The 16,001-nt window shown below is 37.5% G+C and overlaps 1 protein-coding gene across 1 annotated transcript in view; it reads right to left on the reverse strand.

Moving 5' to 3' along the window:
- The window catches only part of ARHGAP18 (Rho GTPase activating protein 18), a 127,624-nt gene that overhangs the window by 17,476 nt on the left and 94,147 nt on the right, over window positions 1-16,001 (reverse strand). The window contains exons 8-12 of the mRNA XM_061129974.1: window positions 13,594-13,671; window positions 9,354-9,513; window positions 6,928-7,010; window positions 2,467-2,673; window positions 1,507-1,647 (exon numbers count right to left, since the gene is read on the reverse strand). Of these exons, the coding sequence (XP_060985957.1) occupies window positions 1,507-1,647; window positions 2,467-2,673; window positions 6,928-7,010; window positions 9,354-9,513; window positions 13,594-13,671 (669 nt within the window). The remainder of the gene's footprint in view (window positions 1-1,506; window positions 1,648-2,466; window positions 2,674-6,927; window positions 7,011-9,353; window positions 9,514-13,593; window positions 13,672-16,001) is intronic.

Genomic DNA, 16,001 nt, shown 5'->3' on the forward strand with positions numbered 1-16,001 from the left:
CTCGATCCCTGGGCTGGGAAGATGTGGAGAAGGGAATGGTTACCCACTCCAGTATTCTTGCCTGGAGAATTCCATGAACAGAGGAGCCTGGCAGGCTACAGTCCATGGGGTCTCAAAGAGTTGGACATGACTGAGCGACTAATACTTTCACACTTCACACAACTAAAAGAAATCCAAGTTAATGCTATTTTTCTATAAATGGCCAAATCATTTAAACATTTCATCTCCAAAAAATTAACATTTTAATTTCTGTCTAAAAGAATTCTTAAAAAGGTACAGCACCAAGTCCGTTTTCTTAAACTGTTCCTCAGAGTATGACATTATAACTGTCTCATTAAATATTAGAAAGACAAGAGTATAAAGTCACCTAAATTAATGTGAATAAGCAGGACTACAAAAAAAAAAAAAAGATGTTCGCGTATTCATGTCCTTAGAAGTAACAAAACATTCTAAGTTAAATAAGAATGATATCTTAAAAATCCTTTCTAACCTGTATCATTTCTCAAAAAATACCACAGTATGTACAACTCCCATTTATTAAACTTTACATTTTTAAGATACTACAAATTGACCCAAAAAAGTTTAATGTCAAGAAAATGCTATTTTTAAGAATGAGACCTATAAATCAATAAAGGAGAAAAAACATTTTTTTGTGTGATTACTGGATCCCTAAGTAGGCCAAAGCAGGAAAATCAGACAAAGGCTGGTAAGTGCATTTCCATGTTATTCCACAAGATGTCAGCATGTAACTGAGGAACCTCAATGGTGGGGCTGGTGGTGGAAGGGTGTCTTCACCATAAATAGAACAATAGAAACCCTCGCATTTCATGTTCTTAAGTTAGAGCTTTCATAACTCACTTCTAAATGTGTTTTCATGTACATTTCATTATTTTAGCCCAGTTCTTGATATTCTTACAGAAGTTTATGATTACTAATATTTAGATATCCCCTCTAAAAATATTTTAATTTTCTGGGTTCCAACATAACTCTTTCCAGATTTGTATGACCCCATTAAGACTCTTTGAAGACTTACTGAAGTCCAGGGAGGATCTTAGGTACAACACCAATACTGACCTATTTGTTTTTGAGGGTTAGTTATTTTTCCCCATTTTACAGATGAGAAAAGTGAAGAAAAGGTCAGTGGTTCACACAAGGTACTCTTTAGCCATTAAACGTTACAGCTTGTGGACAACTGCTATCTCCAGTGTCCACGTGGGTGGGTGAGGGTGAGCGTGTGATGAGACATTCCTTTCTTGTTATCTTCCTTTGCTCTTTATCAACAAACTCACATGCTGAGTCACCAAGACCTGTGCAACTATCCCTACTTAATAGTACTAATGAGCATAGTTACCCTTATTAATGCTTTTAACCTCTAAACAATACCAGAGCTTAGCAAGTGTGCAGAAAGTCATCCTATAAAACATTTAAAACTCTCTGTTGTATATATGATATTAAAAGCAGTTCTGCAATCTGCATAAATACATATATCTTCAAATTGTTTCTTACATCATTTGCACTCTTATCTTGTTTTTCATATTTTTCTCGATCATAAGCCATTTTCTTCAGCAATTTCTTCATGGCTTTTTTATCTTTTCTATGATTTTCCGTGTTTTGCTTCCTCACTTGGTTGACAATAAACTTGGGAATCTATGGAGAAACGAAATTAAGTTTGGGGAGGAAAAAGAAGTAGCAACATTGCCAACTATGGAAATAATTATATTTCTCATCTTTGGAGAGAAGCAAAGGTTTTATCCATTTGATAAGACTATGCGATCCATTAAATCTATGGGGGAAAAATGGATTGCACTACTCACCACGTGTTCAGAGCCTCTGAGTGATGCAGGTCACCACCCACTGTCTGAGGTTCAGAGAGGCCATTTCCTATGCCAAGACTGGAGACTGCCTGGGGTGACTGACCTCAACACTGGGCTCCTCTGTGTGTGGGCTTCCCTGCTGGCTCAGGGGTAACGGATCTACCTGCAATGCAGGAGACCCGGGTTCGGTCCCTGGGTTGGGAGGACCCCCTGGAGAAGGGAATGCCTGAGGTAACTGGCATGAGGGGTCACCACCTCAATGGTTGGCCCCTTTAGGGGCTACCTATCTATACCCTTACCTCTTTAACCTATAGACCTCTTCTAAAAGCTAACCAGCTAGCCTCTCCTGTCAGAAGAGAAAGAAAAACTCACCAAGAGCTGATGGATGCCTAACAAAAATCCAGGAAAAAATAATCCTCAGAAATTCCATTAGCAAAAATAATATATTTTAGAAGTTACCAAATTGAAACAATAAAATCATGTTGGCATTTTAAGAAATGAGATGTAAAACATTAGTTTTTTTTTTTTTTAAACTGCATTTGAAATCACCTATATTGGTTATTTTGCAGAGACTATAACAATATAAAAATAATAAAGACTTCAAGATCTAGATATTATCACTCATTAACAGAGCTTGAAAATATATACTTACTGTCCACAGGAGTTTTTGATACTTAATCAGTAAGTGCATGATATTAGCTATCCCGGCTGCCATTACAAATTCTCTCTGTTCGCCGGACTTCAAACCCAATGTGTGATACATGAAGAGATTTGGGGCCATGACCATTGCTACATTCATGACTGTCATCTTATTTTTCTCTTTATTGTCTACGACTCTTTGGAGAAATTCAAGCAGGGCCTGAAACAGAAATGACTCTTTGAGATCTGTGTCATACATGAAGATAAGTGATTAAAGCACTGTAGCACATGAGATTTTTATTTACTTAAAAAAAAATAACTAAGTTGAACATAACCACAGTCAGCTGGCCACATCCAGTGAGCCTTGTCCTTAAAGCTGCTCCATGGGTTAACACAGCCTGAGGTGGTGCTGTGTGTCTGCTAAGGACTATGGCCCCGGGGAATGATGCAAGAGATACATATCTGAGCTGCCAGTGGGGAGAGGAATGAAGCATCAGACCGCGTACCTAGCAAGCCACGGAGCACTGAAAAATAGTTAAAATATCAAACAAATATTCACTCGCTGCAGGAAGTGCTGTATTTTATCCCCAGGAATTAAAATTTTAAAAAAGAAAAGAAAAACCTTAAAAGGATTCATTCAATCTCAGTTGCATTTGTTTTTAAGGGATTCAGTAGCTGGCTGACATGAAATCCAAAAAGAATGGAGGCTCTGATGGGGAGGAGGAGGAATAGCTAAAGACAAAAAGAAGAGAATTAAAAAAGAAAAAAAATGAAAAGAAGCTTTACACCAGACCAAGCTAGTTTATGCTCCGTTTGATGCCACCCACTTCCCACCTCTATCACCAATACTTAAGTCTCCTCTGAGCTTCTCCTCCACAACAACCACAGGCAGCTTAGACCACCCTTCTGCCAGGACAGAAAGCTTCCACTTCTTCTGTGAGTCAGTTTTGGTCTAAACCATTAACAACAATAACTGCACAGATAGTCAATGATATCTATGAGCAAGGTATTGTTTTAAGAACTTCACAGGCATCATTTCACTTAATCCTGGTTGGAAATCGAAGCTGTAATGATTTCCATCATACAGATGAGAAAACATGTAGCATGTAAGAGAATGGATGTAACTTATCTGATGTCATAGAGTGAGCAAATGGGGGAGAAGTAACTCAATTGCCTATCTATCTGGCTTTGTTTCTGAACTCTTAACTATTAAAAGAAGCATGTTTTCATATTTAGCGTAAAATTCCTACATAAAAAAGGCCAAATAAACTATGCCAAAATGGAAAAATAACAACAACAAAAAACTGTTCTTCTCTCACAAGATTTTTAGGGAAAAAAGATTCCTATAAGCTCTAAAAGCTTGATCTTGAATCCAGTTGAGCTCTTATATAGACTGTCAAAGTCTGAAACAAACTAAAGGCACAGCCTTACTATCTAACAATGAGACTCATGTATCTAATTTTTGATCCAGTGCTCAGAAAGTTAAACTGTAATACAAGAATAAGGTTATGTAGAAACAATACCGTCTCAAATGAGGACAAAAGATTAATTGGTAAGGTTTGGAAAAAATATTTAATTTTGTTCCAGAGACCAGAATAATTATTCAGGGAACAGTGTCTTTCTTTACAAGCATAAAGTACAGAGTTTAGGTAATAAACCACTTAAAGGTAGTATGCATAATGCAATAAAGTTAATCAAAATACTACTATCAGGATATTAGAATGTTATGTGTGTAGATATAAAACTAATAAAATGTTAGCCTAGGCTTTGCTGAAAGAACTTCATCTTTGGATGTATTGTCTTTACATCTGATTTATAAGAGCTGCCTTTTCTTAAAAGTATCTATCACCAGGACTTCCCTGGGTCCAGTGGTTAAGACTCCATGCTTCCAATGTAGGGGGTACAGGTTCGATCCCTAGTCAGAGAACTAAGATCCCACATGTGGCATAGTAAAGCCAAAAAAAAAAAGTATCTATCACCAGTCTGGTGTTATATAAATGTCACTGGGCCCATTCTCTGAAAACTCAGTTTGAGTCTCAGTACAGTTGGTTACTAATTAGCTAATTAGTAAATTAGCTCTGTGTGATCTTAGGGTAACCCTTTTGGCATCCCGTTCCTTAATTTCTTCTCATTCATAAAATGGGAATACTAATTTCCTAGCCTGCCAAGATTAAGCAACAAAATAGATACAATGAATTTGCTGAAACTACAAAAAAGATAAATGCTTGTCAATATTAACATGGATTCCCCACTGTTAGCATTGGTCTTTGTTATTCCTCCAAGTCAAAGGTAGGTTTGATCACTAGTCCAAATGCACAGAATCCAAGGTTAAAAAAAAAAATCCTGGTCAACAAATTGCCTAAAGACATCTGTTGCCTTAGATTTAAACTAAGACATAGGGTTTAATATGGTCCGTCCAAACCCTTAGATGTGTTGTAGAAATAGTCTATACAAGTCATGTACATGATCCTATCCCTCTAAATGGCAATAGAAAGAGTGGCAAAATTGGAAAAATTGAGGAAGTTTGCATTAAGCTTCCTGAAATCACCTTGTGATCAAGTTTCCCTTCTCTTTTAGAGAACTAAATTTAAATGGTTTATTCTCTTCTATGCATGCTATACTTGTTTCAGCATTATTGTTATTAGAAATGTTGTTGAAACCTTTACCAGATCTGGCTAATTAAACTACTAAAGCTTAAGTAAATTAGTAAAATTGTTTGGCAATTTCCAATTTTTTACCCCAAGAAAGTATTTTCCACTTATTTATACAATTGTGCTCCAGTAACTTCATGTCCTAAAAGTAAAACTAAACCTTTAAAAAAAAAAAATACACTCTTAAACAGATTTTGTCTTAAAAGAATGTGTCTGGGGTTTAAAGGCAAAATCCAAGAATGAGTTCTGGGCCAACCTTGCCCAATAGTAACTTTCCTCCACTACTAGTTGAACTCTTTTGAAAGTAGGCATATTTTAAGTAACTCATGTGTCTTTCGATTTCCATCTTATATTGGCCATTCACAAGGCCATCACACAGATAAGCACCTTTATGTGAATCAGAAAAAAGACGGACTAAATTCCTCCTTCTGGGTAGTTGATGTCCTGTGGCAAGGGCATGGCTGACAAGCAGGGAACAGACTGAAAAATCAGTCCCCACTTCGTCCTGGGCCCGATGTCCCTGTTTCAGCCACAGTCTACCCACCCATACACAGCAGCCCCCACACGTGGTGCTTCAAAACACCCCCTTCCTGGACCTGGCCTCTTTCTCCAAAACCAAACCAAACCTAACCTAACCAGCCTTCTCAGCTACTCACAGAGTTAATCAGTGAAGTGGAAGATTATTTTCTGACTTAGTAAAGGGAACAACTCATTGGAAGTTCTCTTGCAGAGATGTAATGTTTTATTCCAGTAATCCTCATCAACTGCTTCGGCCAGAAAAGTTGAGTATTGACATTTATTCCAAGGGCATGGAATTTGCTCACCTGGTTTCAGTTCAAGGAGTCTTAGTGAAGTTCAGAAAAACATTTCCAAGGTTTACCAACTGGTTTTGTTTTCTCAATAGGAAATTTTTTGACATGATTCTTTTTCATTTTAAAGATAAGGAACTATAGGGGCAAATGGGCAAGGGTTGCACCCTTACTTGTATAAAAAACTTTTTTAAGGTAACAGTAAAACATAAGGTAGATGTGCTTTCTAAATTACATTAAAAAATGTTTTTCTAAGAGTTTATAATTAAACCTTTTCTAACTACTCTAAAATTTTTTTGCCATTAAGGAAAACTAATCAATGTAGAACAATCCACTGATTATTATGAAAGGCTCTGATGATACATATTAAAGGGTATTTAATCATATGACTCTCAGACCAAATCACTGTAAAATGATGATACAGATTAGAAACTCAGGGTAAGCCCTTAGAGAAATGACTAGAATTTGAGTTGGTTTATCTTTTGGCTAATCAAACATTTCAAGTTCATCATTAAGACTTATTTCAAACTCTACTGCTTGGAACTACAAACACATGTAACATCTTTAGGCAGTAATGGGTTATATTTGGTGAGCTTTAGGAGTTCCTTTTTAAACATTCAATTTTTACCTTACTAGTACATGCTCACTAAATAAAACTGGAAAAAACAGGAATAATAGAAAGAAGAAAAAACTAAAATACATTCATGTTTTTATTAACAAATGAACCTCAATCACCAGTAGAAGATATGTTATAGTTGAAAAAAAGACAAAAAAAAAAACCCAACTTAATGATACTATTAACATGACTAACCTGGGTAATAAATTAATTAATTTAAAATAAATTAAATAAAAATTAATTAAGTTAAAGACTTTCATCATCTCTCCTTAAAAATAGGTCTTCACTTTATAGACAACTACTAACATTTCCACAATAACATTATTTTGTTTTGCCACAAATAATGAAAAATGACTCTTAGTTCTGAGGGATATTTAGCGTAAATGAAACCAGCTGACCTTGAGTGTGTCTCTGTTTGCATCGGGCAGGAGAATGACAAGAAGGTTCAAAGCCTGTAGTTGTTGCTTCCTGGTTGGAAGATCTGCAGACAGATTAAATACATCTGAATTGTTGTCTTTACCAAATACTTCTCTTTACTTTCTTTTTCTGTTTTGCAAGAAAAAAGTTATTTGGCATAAACGTCACTGTGAAATGTGAGACACAGTGAGTGAGCAGTAAGCCTTGTTGAGAGTGTGGGGGGACCAGGAGAAGCAGCTGGTAAAGCAGAGCTTCCTCTCTCGGAATGCTCACTTCCAACTGTGAGCGTGTGACGGCGGCCTTGTGTTTGCAGACACACAACAGTACTTCGGAAATAATTTTAACTTCCGCATGATAATTACTCCCCAATGAAAAGGCAGAGGAGATTGGACCTTTTATAATACAGTGTCAGAGTGCACCTATAACAGTGAAGCTTCTCATGGTGAGTGAACAAATTATGTGGTGTACATGGTTAAAAGCCTATCAATTCCAACAGGAATATGTAAAACAGCCTGGAACACAATAAGTGTTTGATAAATATTTGTGGAATGAATAAGAAAACCAATCAGCAATGAGAGAGTTGAAGAGATACATTATTATTATTGATATTTCCTATTTTCAGTACCCCCATCCCAATAAGTAATAGTTGTGGATATCTGGAATCAGATAAATTTGGTCCTTTAATCCATATCTAAGGAGTATATATGGAAAATAGCACAACTTAACCATTAAAAAAATATTTTAAATGACAATTTCAGTCATATTTCCCTAAAAATTCTGAATAAATGTTATGATATGGGATAAGCCATGGGAAACATCTCAATATGACATGCTTTAAGAATAGCTTGGAACATAATGGAATAATATTCAGTCATTAAAAAAAAAAATCTGGCCATTTTCAACAACATGGATGAACCCTGAGTGCATTATGCTAAGTGAAATAAGATGGAGAAAGACAAATATCTTATGATCTCATTTATATATTGAATCTAAAACAAAAACAAAATAGCTCACATATATACAGAGAACAGATTGGTGAAACAATCTGGACCACCATAGGTATCGGGGTCAGGCGGGGAAATGGCTAAAGGCAGACAAAAGGTACACACTTCCAATTACAAAATAAGTAAGTCTCAGGGAAATAATGTAAGCGTAGCAACTATGGCTTTCCAGGTGGCTCAGTGGTAAAGAATTCACCTGCCAATGCAGGAGCCGCAAGAGACACAGGTCTGTTCCCTGGGTCAGGAAGAGCCCCTGGAGGAGGGCATGGCAATCCTCTCCTTGTATTCTTGCCTGCAGAATCCCTTGGACAGAGGGGTCTGGAGGACCACAGTCCATAGCGTAGCAAAGAGTAAGACACAACTGAGAGACTATGCATCAGACTGTGCGTGGCAACTATAGTTAATAATACTATATTTCATAAAGTTACTAAGAGTAGATCTTTAAAGTTCTCATTACAAGAAAACATGTTTCTACAATTATGAATGGTTACAGATGTTAAGTAGACATTATGATGATCACTTTGCAATGCATGCAAATAACAAATATTGTACATGTGAAACTACTATAATATTATATGTCAATATACTTCAATTAAAAAAAAAGAATAGCCTGGAAAAGGTCTGGTCGACACTGCAGTTCAGCGTAATCATCACTAGTGCTTCTCTTTCACTCTTAAAAGTGCCCCAATCTGGAACTTAAAGTATGGCTTGGTCACTAAAATGTGGTGACAGCATTTTCCCTTTTTGGATGGTCTTTATGACTAAAAGGGATAATTATGCCAGTGCATGAACCTCATCAGGTCTCTCTGTTCACTGGAAAGGAATTGAGAACTATTCAAGATGTTAATTTGGAGTCTGCCCAAGACCACAAAATGGAAAGGCATAAGAAATCTGCTGCCCCCCAACCAATGAAGCAGTCAAATGATTTGTTGCATGTTTCTGCATGACAATTTCAGAAGTTAATTTTTCAGGAAATAATCACAGACTCTGTCACATCTCCTTGTGCTTTTATGATAACTGTTAATCCATAGCTTCTCCAGTAAGTGTTGCTTTTAACACTTGGCAAGAAAAATGTATCAGAGGGCTTACGTGATTCATTCTATTAAAAAAGAAGTATGACGTTTCCAGCTTTTAATATGAAAATACGTACACTGTATTGCTTAAAGGGCATGCAATTAGTCCGTACCTGAAAAGATACGGATACATCTGCTATCTATTTACTCTTAGATGTATATTTATAAAGGAAAAGAAAACATCGAGTGGCATTTTATTACTCACACCAAATGAGTCAGTGTGTCTACCCAAATACATCTGGTTATGTTCTTCACAAAAAGCAAAATGCCATTAAAGCAATTAATATGGATGGCGCTGACCCAGGGATTGCTTCAAAGAGGGGTGGCACTTACTCTGGACAGCCTGGAAAGCTTTGAGATATTCTACACTGAGCAGCGGCTGGGGCAGCTCCCGGATGAAGAGCTTCAGCAGGCTGGCGGCATCATGCTGCTTGACACTTTCCCAATTAAAAGTCCCTTCATAGAACTTAGCTTCTAGTTCTTGGCAAAGATTCTGAAAGGCAGAAGAGAGAAAGGGGGGAAAAAAAAAAAGCTACCAGTAAGTTGATTTTTTTTTCCCTTGCTGAGACTGATATACTTCCCACTTCAGAAGAGGTTCTACCCTTTTGTGGCTTTTTATTATTTGCTTTTTTAATATTTATTTATTAATTTGGCTGCATGAGGTCTTTCGTTGCGGTGTGAAGGCTCTCTAATTGTGGCTGGCAAGCTTAGTTGCCCACGACATGGGGGATATCTTAGTTCCGCAACCTGTGTCCTCTGCATTGCAAGGCTGGTTCTTAACGACCAGGCCACCAGGGAAGTCCCAAGATGTTATTTTTTTGAAAAGACATCTGAAACTACTGAAAGCCAACACTTCTCTATTACTCAGAAAAATATTCCTTCTCCTACCCCAAGTATAATTCATCAATGAAAATGATACCTAAGGTCTAGAATTTCAAAACTTAACACATTTTCCAGGATAGGCAACAAACATTAAGCAGTAGAGGCTGAAATAAGAGAACAGTCAAAACAGACTTTACACTTGGGGGCTTTACTTAGATACTATAGTTTTTCACCAACTTTTAAAAATTTATTTAAAGAAAAAGTCTGTGCTTTATTTAGAAGTACATTATACAACAAAATACTTAATCAATCCATCTATGGACCTAAAGCAAAAGGCCACCTCTGATTAGTCACCTCTGGGAAATGGAAAACCAAATTCCGTAGCGAATGAGGTACGAAAATATACCCCATCCTAAACATGTACGCTGTCAGTGACCCAGCCATCCTGCTGCCAGCTGCAAAAAACAGCTGGAGTCCTTGTGGAATTAGAAGTACCTAATTCATTTACCTCAAGGACTCCACAAAATCTGCCAGACAAATTATTAATAATAAATCAATTTTGTTTCATAATTACTATTTTCTATATGCTTTTTCACTGTGGCATAAATCCTATTATGTTAGAAACCCTTCCAAGTTTCTGTCACTCCCCTCTAATATTTGAAACTGTTCTCCCAAGAAACGTTCTTTGTTTTTCCTGTAAGGTGAATTTATTACATTTTCTCTTCCCAACACAATTCCATCCTCTACCCTAATTATTTTTTGTAATTGGTGAAATACACAAAGGTAAACCTAGAAATGGGGGGAGAGGAAGGTGGAAGGAGAGAGGGATGAAAGAAGCGAGGGGGGAAGGAGGTGGGGAGGAAGGGTGGGAAGGAAAGAAGGCCTGCGGAAGAGGGAGAAATGGGGCGAGAGAACGAAGAAGAGGGAAAGGAGAGGAAAGAGAAGAGGAGGAGAAGAAGACAGAGGGGGAGGGAGAGTCCAAGAAATTTGGTGGGGAAGGGAGAAGAATGACAACTCTAAATTTTGCAAGTCATCTTTACTTTATGCACAAAACAGAGAACAGCTGCTATATCATTCAGTCTGTGATAACAGGCTGTGTTGAGCCAGTTGAATCTACTTTATTGACCTTCTAAGAGGTTACATATAGTTGAATTCACGCCTCTGCCAGAAATCTGGTCAAAATGTGAAATCCACATTACATCCATCCTTGTGTACTAAAGTAAACATGTTTATGACTCTGCTGAGTTGGCCATCACATTCTGCTAATGCGGGACATGAACAATGACCTGGGAACCCGTGTTCTTGCTAAGATGGGTAGAATGGAGTCGTGTAGCTGGCTTCTATAGGACTCTTCCTCTGTTAGAGAATGTATTTCTCCACAGGACTCATCTCCCAATCACACACACTGTCCCTGATTGACTGGTGGTGAAACCGCCACAGGTGTCAGCAAATGAAGTGAGACAGTGGACATGTATCAAAATTACAAGAGCACCTGAACAGTTTTGGGGACCTCTGTGCATCAGAGATCAGACACAGGGGATGCAAGTTGAATGACATTTGTGAGCAGGGTATATATCAGTTCAGTTCAGTCGCTCAGTAGAGTCTGACTCTTTGGGACCCCATGAACTGCAGCATGCCAGGCCTCCCTGTCCATCACCAACTCCTGGAGTCTACCCAAATCCATGTCCATTGAGTTGGTGATGCCATCCAGCCATCTCATCCTCTGTCATCCCCTTCTCCTGCCCTCAATCTTTCCCAGCATCAGGGTCTTTTCCAATGAGTCAGCTCTTCGCATCAGGTGGCCAAAATATTGAAGTTTCAGCTTCAGCATCAGTCCTTCCAACGAACACCCAGGACTGATCTCCTTTAGGATGGACTGCTTGGATCTCCTTGCAGTTCAAGGGACTCTCAGGAGTCTTCTCCAACACCACAGTTCAAAAGCATAAATTTTTCGGCACTCAGCTTTCTTTATACTCCAACTCTCACATCCATACATGACCACTGGAAAAACCATAGCTCAGCTTTCTTTATACTCCAACTCTCACATCCATACATGACCACTGGAAAAACCATAGCCTTGACTAGACGGACCTTTGTTGGCAAAGTAATGTCTCTGCTTTTTAACATGCTGTCTAGGTTGGTCATAACTTGCCTGCTAAGGAGTAAGCGTCTTTCAATTGCATGGCTGCAGTCATCATTGGCAGTGATTTTGGAGCCCCCCAAAATAAAGTTGACATTGTTTCCACTGTTTCCCCATCTATTTGTCATGAAGTGATGGGACCAGTGGCCAAGATCTTAGTTTTCTGAATGCTGAGCTTTAAGCCAACTTTTTCACTCTCCTCTTTCACTTTCATCAAGAGGCTCTTTAGTTCTTCTTCACTTTCTGCCATAAGGGTGGTGTCATCTGCATATCTGAGGTTATTGATATTTCTCCTGGCAATCTTGATTCCAGATTGTGCTTCATCCAGCCCAGCATTTCTCATGATTTATCAGGTTACTCAAATCCAATTAAACTGAGATCACAATGTGGTAAGAGCCATGTAAGCCAAAACTAGTGCTTTAAACTGAAGAAGCTTATCAAAATCAGCAAGTGATGCAAACGGTGGAATCTTTGCACACACCTGGCACTGTCACGGCCACAGTGTACACCCACCAAGAGTCACTTCTTCCTGATCTAGCTCAAAACAGCTCATACAGAATACATCTTTCAGAGATGAACAGGGAATATCTCTTCCCTTTATCCTATTTTTTCTTGGATTTACAAATTCAGGAAGACAAAAATATTGGATGTGGTCAGTGACTTGTGTTACCTTTTTAGAGCCAGAGCTGAATTTGGAGGATAAGGGTTAAGGAGGTTGTTAAAGACTGATAACCAAAAAATTCCCCAGATAAGTTTTCCAGATAGAGCTACAATTCCAATTATGAAGTCCCCATAAAATGCAAATCACTGGAGAGGCACATTCCATCTACATCATCCGCAGGGTAATTCTACTTAGACCAAGCATTCATTGGATCTGGATTCCCCAGAGCAGGAGTCAGGAACAGAGAAAGGAGGAGGACACACAGTATCCTAGGAAAGTGGGAAGGAAATGTCATCTTGAGAAAAAAGCAAGAAGGGGAGTGAGAAAGGGGGTTTCAACTGGAAAGCCTGGGAATCCCCCTGACTCTTTCACAAGCTGGACTCAGGCTACCCTTGGGTCCAGTGAGCCAAGGAACTGGGACAGCCAGGAGGGGTTAAGACAATCTCATTTTGCCAGCTCGCTAAGACTGATCATGTACGGAGACTAATGTCAAGTCCCCGACTCTGTCTACCCGGTGGAGTTTACCATCCTGCCCTTTAAAAAAGAAAAGGAAATAAATCTCACGCTGTTACTCATGCAGACCATCAGCAGTCCCCTCTTAGTGTTTTGACCCATCATGTTCTCTTTCCATCAGCAGGACAGAGCTGCTCTTATCTTCTGCTTGTTTACTTTTGTCCCTATTTTATATCTGCACAGTCGGAGAGTAAAATCATTTGCCTCTTTATTTATCACAGTATTGTTACTGGTAATAGGGTGATTTTGGGGAAAAAAGTCAAAATTTACAATCAGAAGAGACTGTAGAAAAGCTAATATAAACTGAATGTTAGGATGTTTTTGTGTTTTTTCATCTTCTAAAATGGGAAGAAAGAGTGGGGAGGACAACTGAGCTTTGCAGATGCAAAAAGTTTAATTAAACAAAGTTATTTACATGAGTAGAACCAAAAAATCACCTTGATTCGAACAGCAGCTCCAGGGATTCTTAAGAGACCTTCGGTTTCCAAACCTCCCTCTTCAATGCGAGAAATCAACTGTGTAGAAACAGAAGGACATTCTGATTTTGGCATTCTTAATAGGTACAGTCTCAAATTTAACATCTCCTTCATACATAAATAAAAACTGAATACAGTGACATGTTAACTGGATTTCACTAAGTTTTGAATGGTATGGCACAATCACTACTCATCTTTAAGCCAATATATCCACAAACTTTAGTTGTAATTTGGAAAAAGTTGGGTCCTTTGGAACAAAAGTATATAACTTCACACAACACCTGCAATATCCTAGATAGAGACTGACCCATGTTCATGGTTTCAAAGTAACTAAGACAATCCATTTCTTCTGCTTTTTCAGAAACATACATTCTGCAATCAAATACATCTTATGAAATTACAGTATTTGCATATGTACACCTCCTTTTCAGTTTGTTCAAAGAAAAATTTGTTTATGAGATGAAGGAAAAAAAACTGCTTGCAAATATTCATTTTTAGGCTTTAAGCTTTTGGTGGTAAACTTAAAAAAACAGTTCTGGTACGGGTCTATATCATACCTGATGAATACACACAGATCTCTAAGTTTCTTTTTTGTTTGTTTTAATAAGGCAGAAACCCACAAGAAGAAGAAAATGGAGAAATTTCAATGACATAACACTGGAAGCTAGGAAGTGGTTAGTTTCTTAGCAGAGATTTTCAATTGGAATATGCATTCCCTGGGCAGTACACAAAAGCTTTTTAGGGGGTACTTGACTATTTTAGCTTCCCTTGTGGCTCAGCTGGTAAAGAACCTGCCTGCAATGTGGGAGACCTGGATCCAATCCCAGGGTTGGGAAGATACCCTGGAGAAGGAAAAGGCTACTCACTCCAGTATTCTGGCCTGGAGAATTCCATGGACCAAGAAGCCTGGCGGACTACAGTCCATGGGGCTGCGTGATTGAGTGACTTTCACTTTTCACTGACTATTTTAAAGAAATAGTGAAAAGTGAAAGTAGCATCATATAGGCCTTCCTTACCATCCATTCCCCTCCTTTCACAATAGCCTTCTTCTAAAAGACAAACCCACTTTTCTCTCAGCCCCAAACTTACTATAATACCCTCTGCATACCCTGAGGCACAACATCTTCCAGAGTGTCCAAACAGTATAAAATTTTAATTTTTTTTTCCAGAGAAATCTCCTTAATGATTTACCAAGGCTTTATAAATAACATAAAGCTTACTATTTTCCCCATGCTTATAAAAATGTCTATTAGGAGCAAAGCATGGCATCATGAGTGAAGTCTTTGACCTTTATCTAGATGTCCTGAAATAAGATTTATTGTAGCACATAGATACTGGAAGAGGAGACAATTGTTCCTCCATGACCCCACCTCTTAGGTCCCTGGATTATGGCCAAAGTCTGTACTAATTCTGAGTTTGTCAGGTAAGAACAAAGCAAAGAGTAGTCTCCCAAGTATTTATTAGTGACTGAAAACAGAAGCACTGAATTTCAAAAATTCAACTGGAATGATTTTCAAGACATTTTTCAAGTTACACTGGATAAAAACTCCTGGGAAAAAAAACTTTAAATGAATTATTTTAGATTAGATGAACATTATCCAATAAAGTATTTAAAACTAAATATATCAAATAATACCCATGCAACATTTATTTAACATACAAGCAATTTGTTGTATTTCATCTTACAAAATGTTTAAAATATTCTATTAACAAAAAATAAAATTGCATGCCAGTAGCTGGATCAAATTAGTTTTTAGCAGTAAGACAAATTTTGCTTTTATTAAATACACAGGCAAAACTGATGATTTCTAAATAACTGAATGAGAATAATTTTTACATTTTTATATTTTAATGCTTTTTATTATTCTCTAATGCTGAATACTAGCATTCAATAGAGAATGTATATATATACTGTCATTTTTCTCATTATTTCTCACTTTGAAAATAACATATTTTAGCTACATTCTATTGTCATTGTTAAAATACAAATAATACTTTATTATGAAAATATGATTTACTAATTTGCCAGAATTTTGCCATAGATAAAAGTTCAGAATATTTCTATTTCTCCAGTGCTTTTGGGAATAGGGTTTAAACAGTGTGTTTCTAAGGTGTGGGGTGGGGGGGTGGAGTGGCATGGGGAACCAGATACAATTTATAGATATTAAATAAGCTTTGTTAAAGCCTCTTTTGAGGTACATTTCTCAATAACTGAGAAAATATAATCTGTTAAGACTGATAATAAAAATTTTTGCAAATCAGTGGTTTTCAATTATTTCCTTTCAATAAAATTAAGGGAATACCTAACTGCATTGTCAGCTGATAAAATAAAAAGATACTTTTTGGGATAGATGACAGTGATTTATTTG

This window comes from Dama dama, chromosome 26, assembly GCF_033118175.1.
Source record: "Dama dama isolate Ldn47 chromosome 26, ASM3311817v1, whole genome shotgun sequence".
Classification (NCBI taxonomy): Eukaryota; Metazoa; Chordata; class Mammalia; order Artiodactyla; family Cervidae; genus Dama; species Dama dama.